The following is a 19,921-nucleotide window of genomic DNA, read 5'->3' on the forward strand; positions in this document are numbered from 1 at the left end:
AAATTATATGAAGGTATGATAGGCCTTGAAAATTCAAGTTTTTGAATATTTAAGTGAATGTCATGACAGTGTTTAAGAAAAGTCTAGGGGCGGGGATGTGGCTCAAGCGGTAGCGTGCTCGCCTGGCGTGCGTGCGGCCCGGGTTCGATCCTCAGCACCACATACCAACAAAGATGTTGTGTCCACCGAGAACTAAAAAAAATAAATAAATATTAAAAAAAAAATTCTCTCTCCTCTCTCACTCTCTCTTAAAAAAAAAAAAAGTCTAGCAGTGGCGTGCATGAAGAATTGCATTATAAAAATAGTAATACAAGAGAACCAAGTAGAAAAGATGGTTTCTTTTTGGGGGGTGGTTTGCTGTGTTGCCTAGGCTGGCCTCAAACTCCTGGATTCCATTGATCCTGCCTCAGCCACCTAAGTAGTGGGACGAGATGTGCACTACTGCGCCTGTCTTCAGATTGTTTTGGAACTTCATAATGAGAAAGAGTAAAATTTGTTGTGGATTTTTTCTTTGCTTTTAATCTTTAAAATGGTATAATAATTTAATTTAAAAAAAATTTTAGACCTTTATTTCACTTATTTATTTTTTTATGTGGTGCTGAGGATGGAACCCAGGGTTTTGCATGTGCGAGGTGAGTACTCTACCGCTGAGCCACAACCCCAGCCCATAATAATTTAATTTTTACAAGCACAGCTGTATCACCTGTTTGCAAGTAAATATGCTTATTTACAAAGCCCTATTTGTAAATAAGTACAAAGTTTGGATAGTAGACACTCAGGTTCTCAGTTTGTCTTTTTTTTTTTTTAAGTGCAAAACAAGCAGTTAATAATGGAAAGAAGAAAAAAATCTTCAAAGCAGCTCACTTCTCACTTAAACCATTTATTTGTAAATAAGAATCCTTTTTAAAGCTCTAAAGGAATGGGGCTAGATTGTAGCATAAATACATATACACTGGTAGGTTTGAATTGCAGAGATTTTTGTCTACATCTGTGAACCAAGAAGCCAAGACAGATTTAGCTGCCCCACCAGATAACTACATCTAAGCTCTCTTGTTATATTGATATAAAATAATGAAAGAGGAGTAAGGCCTTAATGTGTTAAAAGGATTGAAGTTGGAGATTCTATTAATGATGGATATACTTTATTTTGTCAGGACCAAAATGTCTTTGACTCCAAGAAGAAGGTGAAACTAACCAATGCAGAAGGAGTAGAGTTTAAACTTTCCAAGAAACAATTGCAAGCTATAGAATTTAACAAAGCTTTGCTTGCTATGTACACAAATCAGGTAGGTAATAATAGGCTTCTGGTTCCCTAACTGAACTTTTTGTAATATGACATATGAGATATGTTAGTCTAATCTGTTTATATATTTTTTTTATGTTTTTTCTTATTCTTTATCATGTCATATGTCATAGATTTTTTTTTTCTTAAACAAGTAATTTACCCAGTTCTCTTTAAGGATATGGCTTTTAAGGGGAAGAAAATAGCATTAACATCTTTAAGTGAGGTGACTTTCTCATTACTTTGTTCTAATCTCTCTGAATTAAAACAAACTTATAAAAGATGCCAGTCATGATTACAGATTTTAGATTCATCTTTCATTTTAATTGTGCATAATTGTAGATTATAAATGTTAAGGTCAGTTCTAACTCTTTTATTTTTTTCTCTTTATATTTTTTATTGGTGCATTATTGTTGTATATAATGATGGCATTTGTTGTTGTATATTTGTACATGCATGCAATATAATCTTATAATTTGATCAAAATCCTTTTTCTCCACATCCTCTCTAGCTTTTTTTTTTTTTTTTTGGTGGGGAGGGCGGTGCTGGGGATTGAACTCAGGGGCACTCAACCACTGAGCCACATCCCCAGAATTTTTTGTATTTTATTTAGAGACAGGGTCTCACTGAGTTGTTTAGCGCCTTGCTGATACTTCACTGAATTTATTAGCTCTAGCATTCATTTGATGGAGTTTTTTTGGGTCTTCTAAGTATAGGCAGTTTTAATTGTAATATGCATTCTAATTTTAACTATTAATATTCGTTCTAATTAAATTTTGAAATTTATACTCTTAGAGTCAAGGTTTTATTGGGAGAGTGAAAGGCAGTAATAATTTAGAACCGAATCAAGTTATTCTTAATACTTTTGTTAGAAATATTTGTGTTTTGTGGTTTTAAAGCTTATACTTGAGACATGATATTTTAAAAAAAATTCTGGAATTTATGCATTCAAATGAACATGTATAATGTTTCCTTTAAAGGCTTTTAGAACACATAACTTAAATTCAGTAAATGGAAATCTTTTTTTCTTATAAGAAAAAATTGAGAATAGATGAAATAAATTGTTTTTCTAAGCTTGCGTAGTTCTTCACCTATTTGGTTTTTTTTTTAGATATACGTGACAGTATATATATTTTTTTTTATTGTTGGTTGTTCAAAACATTACATAGTTCTTGACATATCATATTTCACACTTTGATTCAAGTGGGTTATGAACTCCCATTTTTACCCCGTATACAGATTGCAGAATCACATCAGTTACACTTCCATTGATTTACATATTGCCATACTAGTGTCTGTTGTATTCTGCTGCCTTTCCTATCCTCTACTATTCCCCCTCCCCTCCCCTCCCCTCCCCTCTTCTCTCTCTACCCCCTCTACTGTAATTCATTTCTCCCCCTTGTATTATTTTTCCCTTTCCCCTCACTTCCTCTTGTAGTGACAGTATATTTTGACATACATACATGGAGTATATTATATTCTAATTAGGATCTTTTCTTGTGGTTGTACATGATGTGGAGATTCACTGTGGTATATTCATATGTTCCTCTTTTCTTTTAATTTCTTTAACCAGATTGTTTTTGTGGGGGTTGGGGGTGTGTCTTCTAGGCAGAACAGTGTCGCAAAATATCTGCTGGTTTACAGTCCCAAAGTCCTGCGCATCTCCTGCCTGTGTTAATCCAGGCTGCCCAGCTCTGCCGTGAAAAGCAGCATACAAAAGCAATAGAGCTACTTCAGGTAAAGACATTATACTTGAACTTGTTTTTTTTTAAGTTGTTAATGGACACACTACCTTTATTTTTATTTGTTTATTTTTATGTGGTGCTAAGGATCAAACCTAGTGCTTCACCATGCTAGGTAAGCACTCTACCACTGAGCTACACCCCCAGACCTATACTTGAATTTTTAATGAGGTATCAGGCAGTTATGGCCTTGTTTCATAATAATAATAACCTATAAGCTTTTACATTTGTTGGGAAAAGTAATAGAAAATGTACCAGTAAATAAATTCCAGGGGTACTTTGGTTCTTCTTTTTTTTTTTTTTAATATTGTATTTTAGTTGTAGGTGGACACAATGCCTTTATTTATTTATTTAATGTGGTGCTGAGGATTGAACACAGTGCCTCACAAGTGCTAGGCAAGCGCTCTCCCACTGAGCCACAACCCCAGCCCCACTCTGGTTTATTCTTATGCTACAGCTTTGTTTTCTGTAAGTTTGCAGAACATGGGTAACTTGTGTTTTAGTAATGTATTCTTCAGTGAATTCTACTCAAAACTTCAATCGTTACTTAGATTTTTTTGTTTTTGTTTTGATTTTGAGACAGTCTTGCTAAATTGCCCATGCTGGCCTTAACCCCTTGAGTAGCTGAGATTACATGCATGCAAGACCATGCCTGACTTCCAAATTTAAAAATCTTATATAGCTGAGATAAGTGATGAGTAATTATAATATCTGCAGTTGTGTAAATAAAATGATTTTTTTTCTCTCAATTGAAACAATTTCAGGAATTTTCAGATCAGCATCCAGAAAATGCAGCTGAAATTAAGCTGACCATGGCACAGTTGAAAATTTCCCAAGGTATTAATATTTGATTTTACACTTTTAACATAATGGTAAAGAATAAATTATTGTTTTAAACATGAGTAGACTTGAGATCACCAACAGATTTTGCAGTGAGGTAGTTGGCCCTTTCTTTTGGTTATTCCTCAGTTGCTAGAATGAGTCTTAAACGTCCAAAAGACTATACTTACACATATTTATATCTATCACTGGGGAGAAAGGGATTATTTTGCATTATACTCTCCAATAGTGTTCAGCTTGGCCCTTTATCTTTCATTTTTATTTTGCTACCTATAGATTTAATGAGAACTGCTGTGTTTGATTCTTACAGAAAACTATCAGTGTTTTAGTTTTGTAATTTTGATTGAACCTTGAGTGATTAAATAGAATTATTGCTGTCTAGCATTCTAGCCACTAGCCAAATGAAGCTATTCTAACTTTAAATCAATCAAAATCAAGTGAAGTTTAAGATTTAGTTGGGTTAGCCATGCTTGGAAAGACTTAGTAGCCACATGCATCTAGTAGCTGCTGTGTTGGATAGCACAGATGAAAGCATTTTCTTTTCTTTCTTTGGTACCTGGAATTGAACCCAGAGGTGCTTAACCACTGAGCCACATCCCCAGCCCCCCTCCTTTTAAATATTTTTTTAGTTGTAGATGGACACAATACCTTTATTGTGTTTATTTAGTTTTTTTTAATGTGGTGCTGGGGATCAATCCCAGTGCCTCATGCATGCTAGGCAGGCGCTCTACCACTGAGCTGCAACCCCAGCCCCTCCCTAGCCCTTTTTTATGTTTAGAGACAGGGTTTTGCTGAGTTGCTAAGTGTCTCACTAAGTTGCTGAGGCTGGCTTCAAACTTGCAATCCTCCTGTCAGGAGTTTGCCACCACTTCTGGCTTGAAAGGACATTTTCTTCATTATAGAAAACTGTCAGACCATTCTGGTTCTCAATGAGGGTGGTAAATAGTCAAAAAAATCTCATATATTACAATGGCTGAAATTAAAATTTCATGAACTGGGGGAGTTTAGCAATTAAGAAAAAATGTCCAAAAAGTCTTTTAAATGAAGCAATAAAAAAACAGAAACAGTGTTGATTTCCCTGTTACCCTCACATTTCCTTATCTTCCTCACTTGTCTTTTTTTTGAACCCAGGTACACTTAACACTGAGCCCATCCCCAGCCCTTTAAAAAAAAATTTTTTTTTTTTTTTTTTTTGAGATAGGGTCTGACTAAGTTGCTTAGGGCCTTGCTAAGTTGCTGAGGCTGGCTTTGAATTTGGTGATCCTCCCGAATTCAGCCCTCAGCCTCCCGTGTCACTGGGATTACAGGTGTGCGCCATCATGTCTGGCTCCTTGCCCTTCCCTTTACCTTTTTTCCTCATCATTTTTTTTGGGGGGGAGGAGTGGTGGTGATGGTGTTATTTGGTTTGGGTTTGGGTTTCTTTTTTGGAGACAGGTTCTTGCTATATGTTGCCCAGGCTGGCCTTGAACTCTTGGGTTCAAGCAGTCTTCCTAATATAGCTGCCTTAGCCTCCTTGAATAGCTAGAACTATAGGTGCACCTGCCAACACTCTTGACTGCCTGGTTTCTGTTGATTCTTACAAAGATTATTTATCATCCTGAGAGGAGAAAAAACCAGGAGAGAGTCTTTTGTTTTTTTTAAAATTATTATTTGTTTTGTTTTTAAAGTTGTTGAAGTTTATAATGAGTGGAAAACCCAAAATTTTATCACCACAGATTTTCCCTTGCATTTATATCTATATTAACATATAGCAAGGCCTTTAGGGAAGGATTCACCTATTACTATATTCAAATTACAGAGTGATAAAAGAGAAACAGAACTGAAACAGAATGGGAGTTGAGAGACTTCTTTTCTGGAAGTAACTCTGCTATTAATTTTGTAAGCTTAGGCAAGATACATTATTTCTTCTTACGTCAGTTTCCTTATCTGTGAAATTAACAGAAGGAGTATATTAACCCCAAGAACCCAAAGCTTGTATATCTAGAGATAGTACAAAATATGAGACTGTGATTTCAATAATGATTTTGTTTTTAATCTCCTAAGGTAATATTTCCAAAGCATGTTTAATATTGAGAAGTATAGAGGAGTTAAAGCATAAACCAGGCATGGTGAGTTTGTAATTAAAATATTATAAGACTTGAGAAGATAGTGGAATTGTATGTCTGATATTTAATTTAATTTCTACTAATTTTCTTATGTATAATTTATAAGGTATGAATAGTAGAATAATAACATTTATTTGGTATAAATTTAATTTCATTCTGTGTTCTGCTTTTTGTTAGTTTACTATTCAGTCAAATGTGCCAGGCCCTATTAGGTCCTTAAATTATTGAAGAAAGTCAACCTCAGATAATCTCAGACCTGTATAGGGAATTTCTTAGACTTAAATTGTATATCATGTCACTTTGAGTTAAGATAATTTAGTAATAGTGGCCAAACTTTAGTATTTAGTTCTCTGGTTATTCAAATAGCACAGGTTTAGATCATTAATATAGCTAGGAAAGCATCTGTTTCATAGTAAAGACATTTTGTGGTGGTAGGATGTACATCTATTAAAGGGAAACTGTTTTACTCATGTTTGTTTTCTCTAACACAGTTTATTTGCAGCTAGTACTCAATAAATATCTAATAATAACTATGTTAGTGCATTGTCTTGATTCTTATTTTAAGGATTGTTCTAACACTTCATAGTAGAATCCAATAACAATGTGCTGAAAATAAAATGTTTTTAAGATTTAATATCTGTCCCTCTTTTACCTTTCCTGGAATTTGTCCATTTCATCTACGTTGTTGAATTTATTGCCATAGAAGTTATGTATAATGTTTATTTTCCTCTTAATATCTTTTGTGTGTGTGTGTGTGGTGCTGAGGATGGAACGCAGGGCCTTATACTTGCGAGGCAAGTACTGTAGCAACCGAGCTATATCCCCAGCCCCTCTTACATTTTTTATATTCATGTCTTTTTTTCTGGCCAGTTTATTATTTTTACTAATGTTTATCTTTTTGGAGAGAGGTTTACTGGGCATTGAACTCAGGGGTGCTCAACCACTCAGCCACATCCCCAGCCCTATTTTGTAATTTAGAGACAGTGTCTCACTGAGTTGCTTAGCACCTTGCCATTGCTGAGGCTAGCTTTGAACTTGCAATCCTGTGCCTCAGCCTCCCGAGCAGCTGGGATTACAGGCATGTGCCACCACACCTGGCTGGCTCTTTTTTTTTTTGTTTTTTTATTTTACTTATTTATTCTTATATGGTGCTGAGGATTGACCCCAGTGCCTTGTACATGCTTGGCAAGCGCTCTACCACTGAGCTATAACTACAGCCCACCTGATATTTATTAAAGATACAACTTTTTGTCTCTGTTTCTGTCCTCATCTGTCTTTATTTCCTACTGCTTCTCCTGTTTTCCCTCCCCTTCTACTCTAGCCATGTGGGCCTCCTTGCTGTTTTCAAGCATACTGGACAAGCTTTTCACTGGCTTTATGCAGCTCAGGCCCCCTGAGCTCATCAGCAGGAGTTCAGCTACAGTAATGTATACCTGGCTGATCATACACTTGAATGTCTAGTGGTGTTTTGCTTTGTAAATGTGTCTAAGCACTTCTCAGCTTCTGAACTTATCAAACCATTTGTTAGCTGGCACTGCTTTAATTCATTAATTTATACCTTTGACTGTATAGGTGTCTGCATTAGTGACCATGTACAGCCATGAGGAAGATATTGATAGTGCCATTGAGGTCTTCACACAAGCCATCCAGTGGTATCAAAACCATCAGGTAAATAAGGAGTAAAGTGTTATAAAGACATGTTTTAGATAAACAATCATTTGTGTTTTTTGAAGCTCCTTCTTGTGTATGTGTACATGAAATAAGAATGATAGTAGAACATGGTTGCATGTAATAGAGCTCATCTTAAGTAGCTAGAGAGCCCATGGATGGTAGTAATTATTGGAGCAATAGTATATGGAATAATTGTTTATCATGTCTTCATCTAATAGGAACATCTTGAGTTTTTCCATTGTGGGTCTCTGCACGGGCAATATCCAACTTCCCATCATATGTACACACTAATGCCATTTACATTATTAATACTATTGGTAGTGGAGAGACATAATTGTTCTGGGAAATATTATGTTAATGGTTGACAACTGTGGTGGGTGGTATATATTTAGGATTTGGTTTTAGGAGAATGTTTTTAGTCACAGATAACCTAAATAGAACTGGGTTTTGTAACTTCATAAATTGGTGATTACTTATACTAATGTCTTTACCCGTGTGTGTGTGTGTGTGTGTGTGTGTGAGAGAGAGAGAGAGAGATTGTTGTTTTAGGCATTCAGTAAAACTTAGGATGAGGAATTTAATGGATAGGTCCATTTTAAAGGTTTAATTAATGCAACTTCATTGATTTACTAGATATTTGGCTTAACTTTTTTTTTATTATTTATTTTTAATTGTACCTGTAGCCCAAGTCTCCTGCTCATTTGTCATTGATAAGAGAAGCTGCAAACTTCAAACTCAAATATGGGCGGAAGAAGGAGGCAATTAGTGACCTAGAACAGCTATGGAAGTAAGCTCTAAAATTTGGAGATGTAGAAATCCACATTTTGTTTCTGTTATTGATATGAGGGAGTTATTTTCCACATTTGTGTTACTTTCTTATTTTACATACTGTTCAGTGACTTATCTTCTTTCTTCTTTCAGACAAAATCCAAAAGATATTCACACCCTGGCGCAACTTATTTCTGCTTACTCACTTGTGGATCCAGAGAAAGCTAAAGTGTATCCTTTTGACTGTTGTTTCAGACAGCTCCCCATAAAGCACTAGAGGCTGAGTTTTGACCAGGTATTTTTATGTTGTAAATTTCAACTAGAATTCAAAACTCCCAAAGTGATAAAAGGAAAAATTAGAATTATTAATCAGTGTGATTGGAAAATATAGTGATGGATCCACTTTGGTATTATTAGCTCCAAAAGCAAAAATGAAGTCAACAAGGTGCAATCCTATATTTCTCCAGGTTCAAGTCCAGCTGCACATAATAATGAATGAAAAGACAACAGCATGTTTTATGTGCGTAGTTGAGCATGAATTATGAATTGTTAGAAACATTTATTATTGATAAGAGGATTTTGAGTCCTGATAGAGCTTAGATCATATGTGCTACACTAATCAGTGTGTGTTCCCAAAACTGAGGTGGGGTGATGGATGCTAAGTCAAAGCATTTGCAGTTAAAAAACCTGTTTTATAAGCTTGATGGTTGCAACTTTTTTTTTTCCCCAGGGTGAAAAATAATCTTTTTATATTTGTTCTTTTTAGTTATACAGGACAATAGAATGTATTTTGACATACATATATGGAATATAACTTCCCATTCTTATGATCGTACATGATATGGAGTTACATTGGTCATGTATTCATGTATGAACATAGGAAAGTTATATCCAGTTCATTCTACTGTCTTTATTTTTTTTATTTTTTGTGCTGGGGATCAAACCCAGGGCCTTGTGTATGCAAGGCAAGCAGTCTACCAACTGAGCTATATCCCCAGCCCTCTACTGTCTTCATTGATAGTTGTCTTGAAACTACCTTGAACTATATCCCTAAAGTTATAGATGATTAGATTTTTATTCTTCAAGTTCTCCTTTCAGAACAGATATTTATAATTGGCATAACTTGCAGATTTATTATTCTGTAGATTTTAGAACATTTTTTGCTTCTGATGACAGGTATCAGAAAAAGACAATATTTTTATAGTGGCACAAATATATTGAAAGGCGCGTGCCTGTGTGTTTTATGTTCCTAAACTCCTATTCTATCCCAGTCTTAGCAAACACTTGCCCTCATCAGATAGTATGTCTCTAAAAGTAGATGTCGAGGCTCTTGAAAATTCTCCTGGTGCTACGTACATTCGGAAGAAGGGTGGAAAAGTTACTGGAGATAGTCAACCGAAGGAACAAGGGTAATGTTTTTCTAATTAAAAACATTTATAAAAATATTCTAATGTTGACTTTAAATTCTACAATTTAAAGCTACATTTCAAGAATAGAAGGAAAAAAAAGAAGAAAACCAAAACAAACAAAACTACATCTCAAAAATTCCATGTAAATAAAGCTTAAATTTGTTTCTTTTCCTTATCTTTCCCTGTGCCCAGCTCTTATTTCTTATTTCCACCCCTGTTCCTCCATCTCAGAACTAATCTCTGATATTAGTTGTTTTTTTTTTAATATTTATTTTTTAGGTGTAGATGGACACAACACAATGCCTTTTATTTTTTATGTGGTGCTGAGGATCGAACCCGGGTCCCGCCCGTACTAGGCGAGCGCTCTACCTCTGAGCCACAATCCCAGCCCCTCTGATATTAGCTTAATGTATCTTTCCAAATATTTTTCTTCCTGTTTATACATATAGGTGGTTAATATTTTCCTTAAATTGTTTACTTTTTTTTTTCCAGAAGAATTATTTTGTTTGGAAATTTTCTTACATTTAATTTAAAAAGCCTTAGAGACCTTTTGATGTACTAAATGTAGGCATATTTTATTCTTTTTATTTAAAATATTCCATTGGCTTGATGCATCCTACTTTATTTACCTGTAAGTTATTGATATGCATTTAGATCATTTAGCATTATTGAACCAAAATTCAGATGGTTTATTTTGCTGATTTGGAGGAAAGGTTGGCCAGCTTCATTTAAAGGAATTTACAGTCTGATTCTCCTATATTACTATCTTAATGTAGGTAGTAGAAACCTATAGTAAAATGTATGATTCTAGTTTTGATTCAGAATGAATAGAGCATGAAAGATATCAAACACTTCTCCAGTTTTGTGACTTTCATATTTTTTTATTATTTCCTCTTTTAAAATGCCTTTTGAATTTTGTTTTCTCTTTTTTTTTTTTTTTTTTTTTTAATTCAGGACTGGTGATAAACCTCAGTGGTAGAGCGGTTGCCTAGCATGCATGAGACGTGGGTTTGATCCCTAGCACTGCACAAAGAAAAAGCAAGAATATATGATTGATTTCTTTCTATGATTAACTTATATAAAAAAAAGCATTATCCTTATAATAATTTTTTAAGACTTAAAGGAATTAAAGCCTCAAAGATGTTACATTGTTCCAAATTCCATTTAATTCTAGTTTTAAGATTTACCAGAAATCCCAAAATAAAATAAATTGAACCTAGGTCTTAAATGGATTTTTTTTTTTTAGAGAGAGTGATAGAGGGAGAGAGAGAGAATTTTTTAATATTTATTTTTTAGTTATCGGCAGACACAACATCGTTGTTTGTATGTGGTGCTGAGGATCGAACCTGGGCTGCACGCATGCCAGACAAGCGCGCTACCACTTGAGCCACATCCCCAGCCCCTTAAGTGGATTTTCAAATAACATTTTTAAATATTTTCAATATTTTTTTCTCTACTAAAACAGGGTTGGGTAACTATTAAGAATATATAATTTTTATCTAAAACTTTAGTGTTCTTTATTTTCTCTTAAATAATTAGGATGTAAACTTTTAAGTTTTAAAATTAAACATAGTAGGGCTGGGGATGTGGCTCAAGTGGTAGTGCGCCCGCCTGGCGTGCATGCGGCCCGGGTTCGATCCTCAGCACCACATACCAACAAAGATGTTGTGTCTGCCGAGAACTAAAAAAAAAAAAAAATTAAACATAGTATTTTCATTAGGCTTATGCTCAACTTTTCAATGCAAAAGTGTAGTCTCTTTTGGAGCTACACTATGTGAATGTATATGCTAAGTGTTGAAAAAAAAATAAAGCCAAATGTGTAAATAACAATTGCAGTAAAGGTTGTGTGTACTGTGATGGTGTGGGATAGAGTGGAGCATGCCACAGGGAGTAGCTCTTCCTGGGGATTGTGGCAAGTTAGGAGCAGCTTCATGGAGGTAGCATTTGTGCAGATTCCAAGGATGATAAGAAGGGCAGAGACATAAGAAATTGCAAAGAATCTTGGGGAAACTGTATGTGTGCCTCTGCAGAATTTCGAATACTATTTCAAAGAGTGAGAGATGAAATATTAAAGTATGGCACTACATACACATTGCATTTATTATTCTTTAGGATATCCTGAAAGGACTTCCATAATTGAATGACTTGTAGAATGAATTGGCAGGAATTATTGCTGTCTCATCTTTTTAGTTTACTGTTTCATAGTTCTCACAGAGTTATATCACATGTGAATATATACAGAGATTTTTTTTTCATCTGTTTTCATTGTAGCTTTCAGAATGCTTAACAATTATTTTGAAGTGTGCTTAACAGAGGTTTTACTTACTTTTTAAAGTTAACAGATTCACATGGTTCAAAATTTGAAAGATAGGGCTGGGGTGTAGTTCAGTGGTAGGAAACTTTCCTGGTATGTGACCTTTCCTGGCATGCGACTGGCGATGGGTTCAATCCCAACACTGCAAAAAACCCAACACCCCCCCCCCCACCTCCATTACCACCAAAATAAATAAATAAATAAATAAAAGAATATTGAGAGTAAGTAAAAATCTTCCTCCTAGGACCATGACCAGGGCGACTAGTTTAGAATATCCTTCCAGAGATAATCTCTGTAGGTATTTTACATGTTATTCTGGCAAAGAGTTTATCAATTCTGTAAAGTCTTGGAAAATGAAGGGTTATTTAACCAAGAGGTGTTGCAGATTTTCATGTTCATTCAAAATTTTACCAGTTACACTTCAGATACTACTCATATACTATTTAGAAAATAGTACAGAAGAGAGGTGAAGCCAGGTGCTGTGGTATATGCCTATAATCCTAGCGACTTGGAGGCTGAGGCAGGAGGATTGCAAGTTCGAAATCAGCTTCACCAACTTAGTGAGGCCTTAAGCAATTTAGCGGCTCTAAGCAACTTCGTGAGACCCTGTCTCAAAAATAAAAAAATAAAAAGGGCTGGGGATGTGGCTCAGTGGTTAAGTGCCCCTGAGTTTAATCCCTGGTACAAAAGAAAAAGGAATTATTTTTCAACATAATTGGCATCTGTTTTCTGAAAACATTTGTTTTCTGTGTTTTCTAAACTATCTTCCAGAAGTTATAATGCCTTAAGTGTGATTGAATTTAACCTGAATTAATATTTCAGCTTGTTAGCTTTAGTGAACTGGTACCAAATCTTAAATCACTTTGTAAGAGGGCTGGGGGTGTAGCTCAGTGGTAGAGTGCTTGCCTAGAATGCATAAGGCCCTGGGTTCAATTCTCAGCACTGCAAATAAATAAATAACCTTTATGATTAAGTGCCCAGCTTGTTCTTTTGCACATACTTAATGTCAGTAAATATTTTAGCACAGTGATGGTAATGATGTTTTCTTCTCATTTTAGACAGGGAGATTTGAAGAAGAAGAAGAAGAAAAAGAAGGGTAAGCTTTTTAAGAATGAAAAACAAATTTTAGATTCCTTTCTACAAAGATAAAAAATTTGAGGTTAGGGCTGGGAATGTGGCATGCGCGGGGCCGCTGGGTTCGATCCTCAACTCCACATAAAAATAAAAATAAAGAGATTGTGTCCACCTAAAAAAAAAAACTAAAAAATATTTTTTAAAAAATAAATTTGGGGCTGGGGATGTGGCTCAAGCGGTAGCGCGCTCGTCTGGCATGTGTGCGGCCCGGGTTCGATCCTCAGCACCACATAACCAACAAAGATGTTGTGTCCGCCGAGAACTAAAAAATAAATATTAAAAATTCTCTCTTAAAAAAAAAATTAAAAAAAAATAAAAAATAAATTTGAGTTTATTCCTAAATAGAATTCTGTAGACATAACCACGATGCCCCCTTCTCTAGTGTCTTTGAATACTTGACTTTTGTCTTGTGAGCTAAAATTTTATTTTATTAATTTTTTAAAAGAGTGTAACTCTGAAGTTGGATTGTCCAAATTCAAATTGTTACCCTAGTATTTTTTCACTGTGACTGTGGATGTAACATAGATACCCATATTTTTTATTTTTTATTTTTTTTAATAAGAAGCAAAACCTAATGATTTTTAAAACTGTTTGAAATTAGTACATTTGAGTTTAAAATGCAGTATGATAATATATACCTCTCAAAGGAGTAAATTAGATACTACATATAAAGTCTAAGAATGATGTCTGGCACACAGTCTTTATGCATTAGAATCTTTTTTTTTTCTTTCTTTCTTTTATTTTTTTAGAGAGAGAGAGAGAGAATTTTTAATATTTATTTTTTAGTTCTCGGCGGACACAACATCTTTGTTGGTATGTGGTGCTGAGGATCGAACCTGGGCCGCACGCACACCAGGCGAGCGCGCTACCGCTTGAGCCACATCCCCAGCCCTGCATTAGAATCTTTTAGCTATAGATACCACAAAGCTCTTCCAAACTGGCTTAAGAAAAATTACTGTTTATAAAACTGGGAGTCTAGAGGAAAGTTAACATCAAGGCTCATTGACTCAGTAGTTATATTTATATCTATTTTGTCCACAAAACTGAACTATAGTCCCAAGAGTTTGTTGGAAACAGGGCTACATGCTTGTCACTTATATTCAGCAGGACAGAGAGACTCAGCAAACCTTTCTTATTAATCCGACTGGACCAGCACAGGTCCGTGGTCAGTCCTGAACCATTAACCAGGGCGATGTTGTGGATTGATTGGCTTGGCCTAGGTTCTTCAATCTCTAGCACGAGTGGGTGAAATTACTGTTTGGTTCCATCTAGTGAAGCCACTTACCTGTTCTTGAGTTTTGGGGTAAAAATCAGTTACTTCTTAATTTGGCCCACTGCCATCTTAGGACTCAGATTTCCCAAATCTTCACCAAGTTTATTACTATGCTCTGGCTGTTTTCTAGTTTCCAAAATTTTTTGATAACACTTTTTTTAACCTATTTTTCCAAATTCTAATATTTTTATTACCATTTTAGTGGAACTTGGAGAGGGAACACAAGCTAATGTTTGTACCAGTCTTTAATTTGAAGTCTTATTGTTTTTTTTTTTTTTTTACTTTTGTCATAGTACTTGGAAATGGATAAAAATTCAATAATTAGTTTTTTTTTATGTATTAGTATTACCTAAAAGGAAACAACTGATAACATTAGGTAGAAATAATATGCAGTGTTACTTTCTTTTCTGTTTTTGTGGTTTCCAGATAAACATTTTTAAAAATTTGCAAAGTGATGTGTACTTATTCTAAAAACAGAAGAAAACAACAAAGCCAATGATAATATATGTCTAATAATATAGGGTATCGTAAAGCATGGAAAATAATCTGCCACAAATGCATAATCTCAGAGATGATTACTAACTTTTCTTGTTTACTGAAACACATATAATTACATACTTACATGCTAAATAACCGGTTTTCTAAAATCAGTATGAGCATAATATTATGATAATTTGTTTCAGTCCTCTAGGCCAAATTGTGAAGATTTTTCCAAATGATTAAATACACATGCGCCTCATTTTTAACCTATTTGTATAGCTTACTGTATTAGAGGTATAATTTATTTAATCTTTCTCACTGATCGACAATTAAGTTATTTTGCTATATTAACATTAAAGAGAATGTCTTGTGTAATTTGTGGCTCGTGGATTCTTCAGAATATTTCTAGGATTCTATAAATGATGGGTATTATCAAATTAAAGAGTTGTTCTTAAAGGCTATATATCACTATATACTTCTCCCAGTGGTGTTTGAGTGTGATCATTTCACCAAAACTGGGTATTACTGCTTTGTGTGTGTGTGTGTGTGTGTGTGTGTGTGTGTGTGTGTGTGTGCTGGGGATTAGAATCCAGGGCCTGTGCGTGTAAGGCAAGCACTCTACCAACTTAGCTATATCCCCAGCTCGTATTACTGCTTTCAACATGTTAGACTAGTAAGTTTTGTTACCCTTCCCATTTTTTTTAAGTGTTTGTTAGCATTTAATGAACCTCCAGAGCTCTAGGTGGCTTTAAGCCACCAGAACACAGGCACCCCCAACACCTTTAATCTTCTCTTCAGCTCTTCTGCTGAAGAATTTGGCCTTCACGATGACAGGCTGCTTTGGGAGCTTTCCCTTCCCCAGAACTTGGTAGTAACGAGATTGGACTACATCAATTATGGGAGCAGCTCCCATCTTGTTTTTGGCAGCATTTACTCATGTCTGTTCACTGACCAGTGTCCACAATTTATCAAGGTTGACAGTTGGGCAGAAACTCTGGTTCCTCTTTAAGTAGTAATGCCTTATACCAACTTTCCCAAAGTAACCTGGGTGATATTTGTCAAAGTTAATCCTGTGGTGATGTATGCCACCAGCATTACCCTGGCCTCCTGGGTGTTTCCGGTGCTTGCCGATGCGGCAGTGGCCATGGTTCACGTGTCCCAAAAGTTTCCAGGTCTTCCTCAGTCTGGATGGGATGTCAGCAGCTGAGACGAAAAAGCTACCCTTCCCATTTTTAATTAGTAAGATTGAGCATTTCTCTACATGATTAATGACTTTCACTTTCTCTGGCTTACCCTAATGATAACTGCCTATTTTTTTTCTTGAATGATTTGCATATTGATTAGTAAGGATTCTTTCTATATTAAGGATATCAATATACTCTGTTTTATAGAATATAAGGTTTTTGCTATTTTTCTTAAAAATTTATTTTGTCAAACTTTAAAATTTTATACAGATAAAGCTGTGAAATCTTTAGCCTCTAAATCTTTATTATGCTTAGAAATGAGGCCTTTTCCTAGTTAGATTATTACAAATAAAACTTTCTCAGACTAATTTCTGTTGTAGTGTTATTTATTCCCAGGCATAGATACACTGTGTAAACAAGCTGTCTTGAAACTTTTAGGGGCATATCCCTCATTTCTTTATTACTTTTGTTAAACAGGAAAACTGCCTAAGAATTATGACCCAAAAGTTACCCCAGATCCAGAAAGATGGCTACCAATGAGAGAACGTTCTTACTATCGAGGAAGAAAGAAGGGTAAAAAGAAGGATCAAATTGGAAAAGGGACCCAGGGAGCAACTGCAGGGGCCTCATCCGAATTGTAAGTCATGGCTTCATAATAGAACTCGCTTAGAACATAGATTATTTCTGAGAATGATTTAAGGATATTAGAGAGAGTTTGTTAATATATTTTAAGTATGAGAAGTATACAATCATATATGTTTGCAGTATACAAGAGAGAAAATATAGTTCTGCTTTGAATATGTTGCAAATACTAAAACTTTGATTATATTATAAAATTAAATATTTTTTTGTTTGAAAAAGAAAAGGAAACTACTGAGTCTTTTAACTATGTAAACATTAATAAATAAACCAAAAATATTAAAATGTTATTTATACATAGAATTATAAGTCACTTAATTTTTTTATCTTTTTTTTTTTTTTTTTTTTTTTGGTACTGGCGATTGAACTCAGGGGCACTCAACCACTGAGCCCCATCCCCAGCTCTATTTTCTATTTTATTTGGAGACAGGGGCTCACTGAGTTGCTTAGCACCTTGCTGTTGCTTGGGCTGGCTTTGAACTCACGATCCTACTGCCTCAGCTTCCCAAGCTACTGGGATTACAGGCATGTGCCACCATGCCCAGAATAATTTTTTTAATCTTCTTTAAGTTTTCTAAAAACGGGCATGAATGATGTATAGTTTTTTACTTACAAACAGTAAAAATTTTGTTCAAAGAATGGCGAAAGCCAGGTATGGTTAATCCCAGCTACTTGGGAGGCTGAGCCAGAGAATTCCAAGTTCAAGCCAGCCTGGACTGTTTAGTGAGAACCTGTTCCAATAGGTTAGATACGTAGAGCATCCCTAGGTTCAATCCCTAGTACTGCTAAAAAAAAGAAACGAAAGAAAAAGGGTGAGGAATCAGAGACGTACCTTAAACAAAGTGGAAAATTGTTAGATATGGAAAGTAGAACACTTGTATATACCCTTTTTCTTTGTGGAATTTATGAATGACCAAAATATTTCTGGTATGATGATTTCAGGGATGCCAGTAAAACTGTGAGCAGCCCACCCACCTCTCCAAGACCTGGCAGTGCAGCAACAGTCTCTGCCTCTACAAGTAACATCATACCCCCAAGACACCAGAAACCTGCAGGGGCCCCGGCAACAAAAAAGAAACAGCAACAGAAAAAGAAGAAAGGAGGAAAAGGTGGCTGGTGATAGAATGTCCTTGTTGCAGGCTGTTTTTAAATAGCCTCAGTGATATACTAGGAACATAATAAAGGTAACACAGCAAGAAGCACAGAACTGCTCCCTCTTATATCCACGTATTTTCATAAAATAATTTCTTGTGCATCAAATAGGAAAACACCTTTCTCAAACTGCCTAGTCAGGTTTGGTCATTTGAACTGCCTATGTTTGCACAGATTATGAGGACTGGAGATGATCAGGCATACACCACTTTGATATCTGTTGCACCCTTTATCTTTGTGTGCTGATTTGATCTTTTTTCCATTTCACAAATAAGGAATGTTACCTAAGGTCTCCCAGGATTTAAACAGAAACTGTTTTCTACTAGAGTCTGAAGACACTTGTTGCTATTTTAGATCCCACTTTAAATTATGTCTTACATGGCCCTAGGAGGCTGAAAGTGGAATCTTCTGAGCATTCTAAGTATTGAGTTAAAAATATCATGTGATAAGAAGGAACCTTACCAAAACACTAGTGTTCTTCACTTAATTAAATGACCACAAAAAGACTAAAGTAAATGTTTTAAATAATTTTGACCATAAATTCTGTCATGTGATACTGGAATATGGAATATTATTCATATGTGTATATGGTTCCTTTGTGCTCCTTATCTATCATTTTCATTCTCAGATTATGTTAATGTTGATTTAGCACCATTCAATATCTCAATATATCAATGTTGTAAGAAGTTGACTCTTTGACCTAGTGTTATGAGGTCAGATGGGTTTGGACTTTCTTAATCAGAAAGATTGATAGCCCCTATCAAGAACATAAAACATTGACTTCATTACATAGACAGGAAATCAATACCAAGCAGTATTAAGATCTAACAGGACTGTTTGGCCCAATTAATAGATACTCTAATGGCTTCTCTTTCCTTATGGGTTTTGACCTTTCATTACCTTTCTCTAAGTAATGAAGTATTTTACAATCAGTTTGTGGTGTGAATGTTGTTCTTGTCTTTCCTTGTTCACAAGCCACCTTCACATTCAACAGCTGTGAGACAGTTACTGGGGTGCCTCCCCTTGTTTAATATTCATTTTATGCTGCCCAAGTATAATTTATTTAAGACTTATGAGTATTTCCTTGTGATCAAATTACTCTGTCCTTGTTAATAATGTGCTGCTGTGTTAGATTCTGAATACATCTACTGAAACTTCTTCAAAGGGTTTCTAAAAAGGCTTTCCATCTTTAAAATAAGAAATGGGGTGCTGTCTTTCTGTTTAACATAATCAGAATCGCAGTGGCATCTAAACATGAGGTCTTAAAATAAGAATGATTTATTATGTTATACTTTTGAGCTAAACAGAGAACAGTCTCTTGGTAAGAGTGACAAATATTTATTCCTTCTGAATATATACTGCAGTATAGGAATGATTGTTAGTAAATCTGTTATTTAGAATTCCATTAAATTTCTAAGGTTAAAGATAATAATTTTTTAGGTTAACTAAGCAACAGAATCTTGGTGAAAATTATCCATCTTTGAAAATTTTGACCTAAGGCACAACAGTGAAATTTACAGTTCTCTATTTAGTCATTGTTTTTGGCAGCCATTGGTATTAGTCATTGCTAAGCAACTGAAATTTCAGTTCAAACAAATAAGTTATTGTCAAATGAAGTGTTAACACCATCAATTATTTCCTCTTTTGGACAGGGCTTTAACCAGTGACATATATACTTTGTATATACATGTTGTATGTGTACATTTATAAAAACCAGTGTGGATACATCCATTCACTATGGCACATTTTAAAATAAAATATTCTAGCAGTGACTATGGATAATTGTGTTTTGAGTGTTGGCATTTTGGGGAGGACTTCTTGGTAAGTATATCTAAGAATTTTCTTTCAAACTATCTAAAATTGTCTCCTTCCCCTCCCAGCAGAGCCAGAAAGCCAATCTAATGGGATTGCAGGAACCCAGTTTAAAC

The 19,921-nt window shown here is 35.1% G+C and overlaps 1 protein-coding gene and 1 pseudogene across 2 annotated transcripts in view; one reads left to right on the top strand and one right to left on the bottom strand.

The window, feature by feature from the left end:
* SRP72 (signal recognition particle 72) overlaps positions 1-19,765 on the top strand; it is a 35,578-nt gene extending 15,813 nt beyond the window's left edge. The window contains exons 9-19 of the mRNA XM_081304111.1: positions 1,155-1,286; positions 2,891-3,019; positions 3,789-3,861; positions 5,908-5,972; positions 7,542-7,637; positions 8,324-8,427; positions 8,562-8,639; positions 9,680-9,817; positions 13,190-13,227; positions 16,680-16,839; positions 17,784-19,765. Coding sequence (XP_081160237.1) covers positions 1,155-1,286; positions 2,891-3,019; positions 3,789-3,861; positions 5,908-5,972; positions 7,542-7,637; positions 8,324-8,427; positions 8,562-8,639; positions 9,680-9,817; positions 13,190-13,227; positions 16,680-16,839; positions 17,784-17,961 — 1,191 coding nt within the window. The 3' untranslated portion in view covers positions 17,962-19,765. The remainder of the gene's footprint in view (positions 1-1,154; positions 1,287-2,890; positions 3,020-3,788; positions 3,862-5,907; positions 5,973-7,541; positions 7,638-8,323; positions 8,428-8,561; positions 8,640-9,679; positions 9,818-13,189; positions 13,228-16,679; positions 16,840-17,783) is intronic.
* LOC308654254 (large ribosomal subunit protein uL15-like) lies at positions 15,714-16,646 on the bottom strand (annotated as a pseudogene). Its single transcript has 2 exons — positions 16,635-16,646; positions 15,714-16,312 (listed from the first exon to the last, which is right to left on the bottom strand). The product of its transcript is annotated as a large ribosomal subunit protein uL15-like (transcript).
* Positions 19,766-19,921: the final 156 nt, after the last annotated feature.

The sequence above is a fragment of the Spermophilus citellus genome, assembly GCF_964194105.1.
Source record: "Spermophilus citellus genome assembly, chromosome: 8".
Lineage (NCBI taxonomy): Eukaryota > Metazoa > Chordata > Mammalia > Rodentia > Sciuridae > Spermophilus > Spermophilus citellus.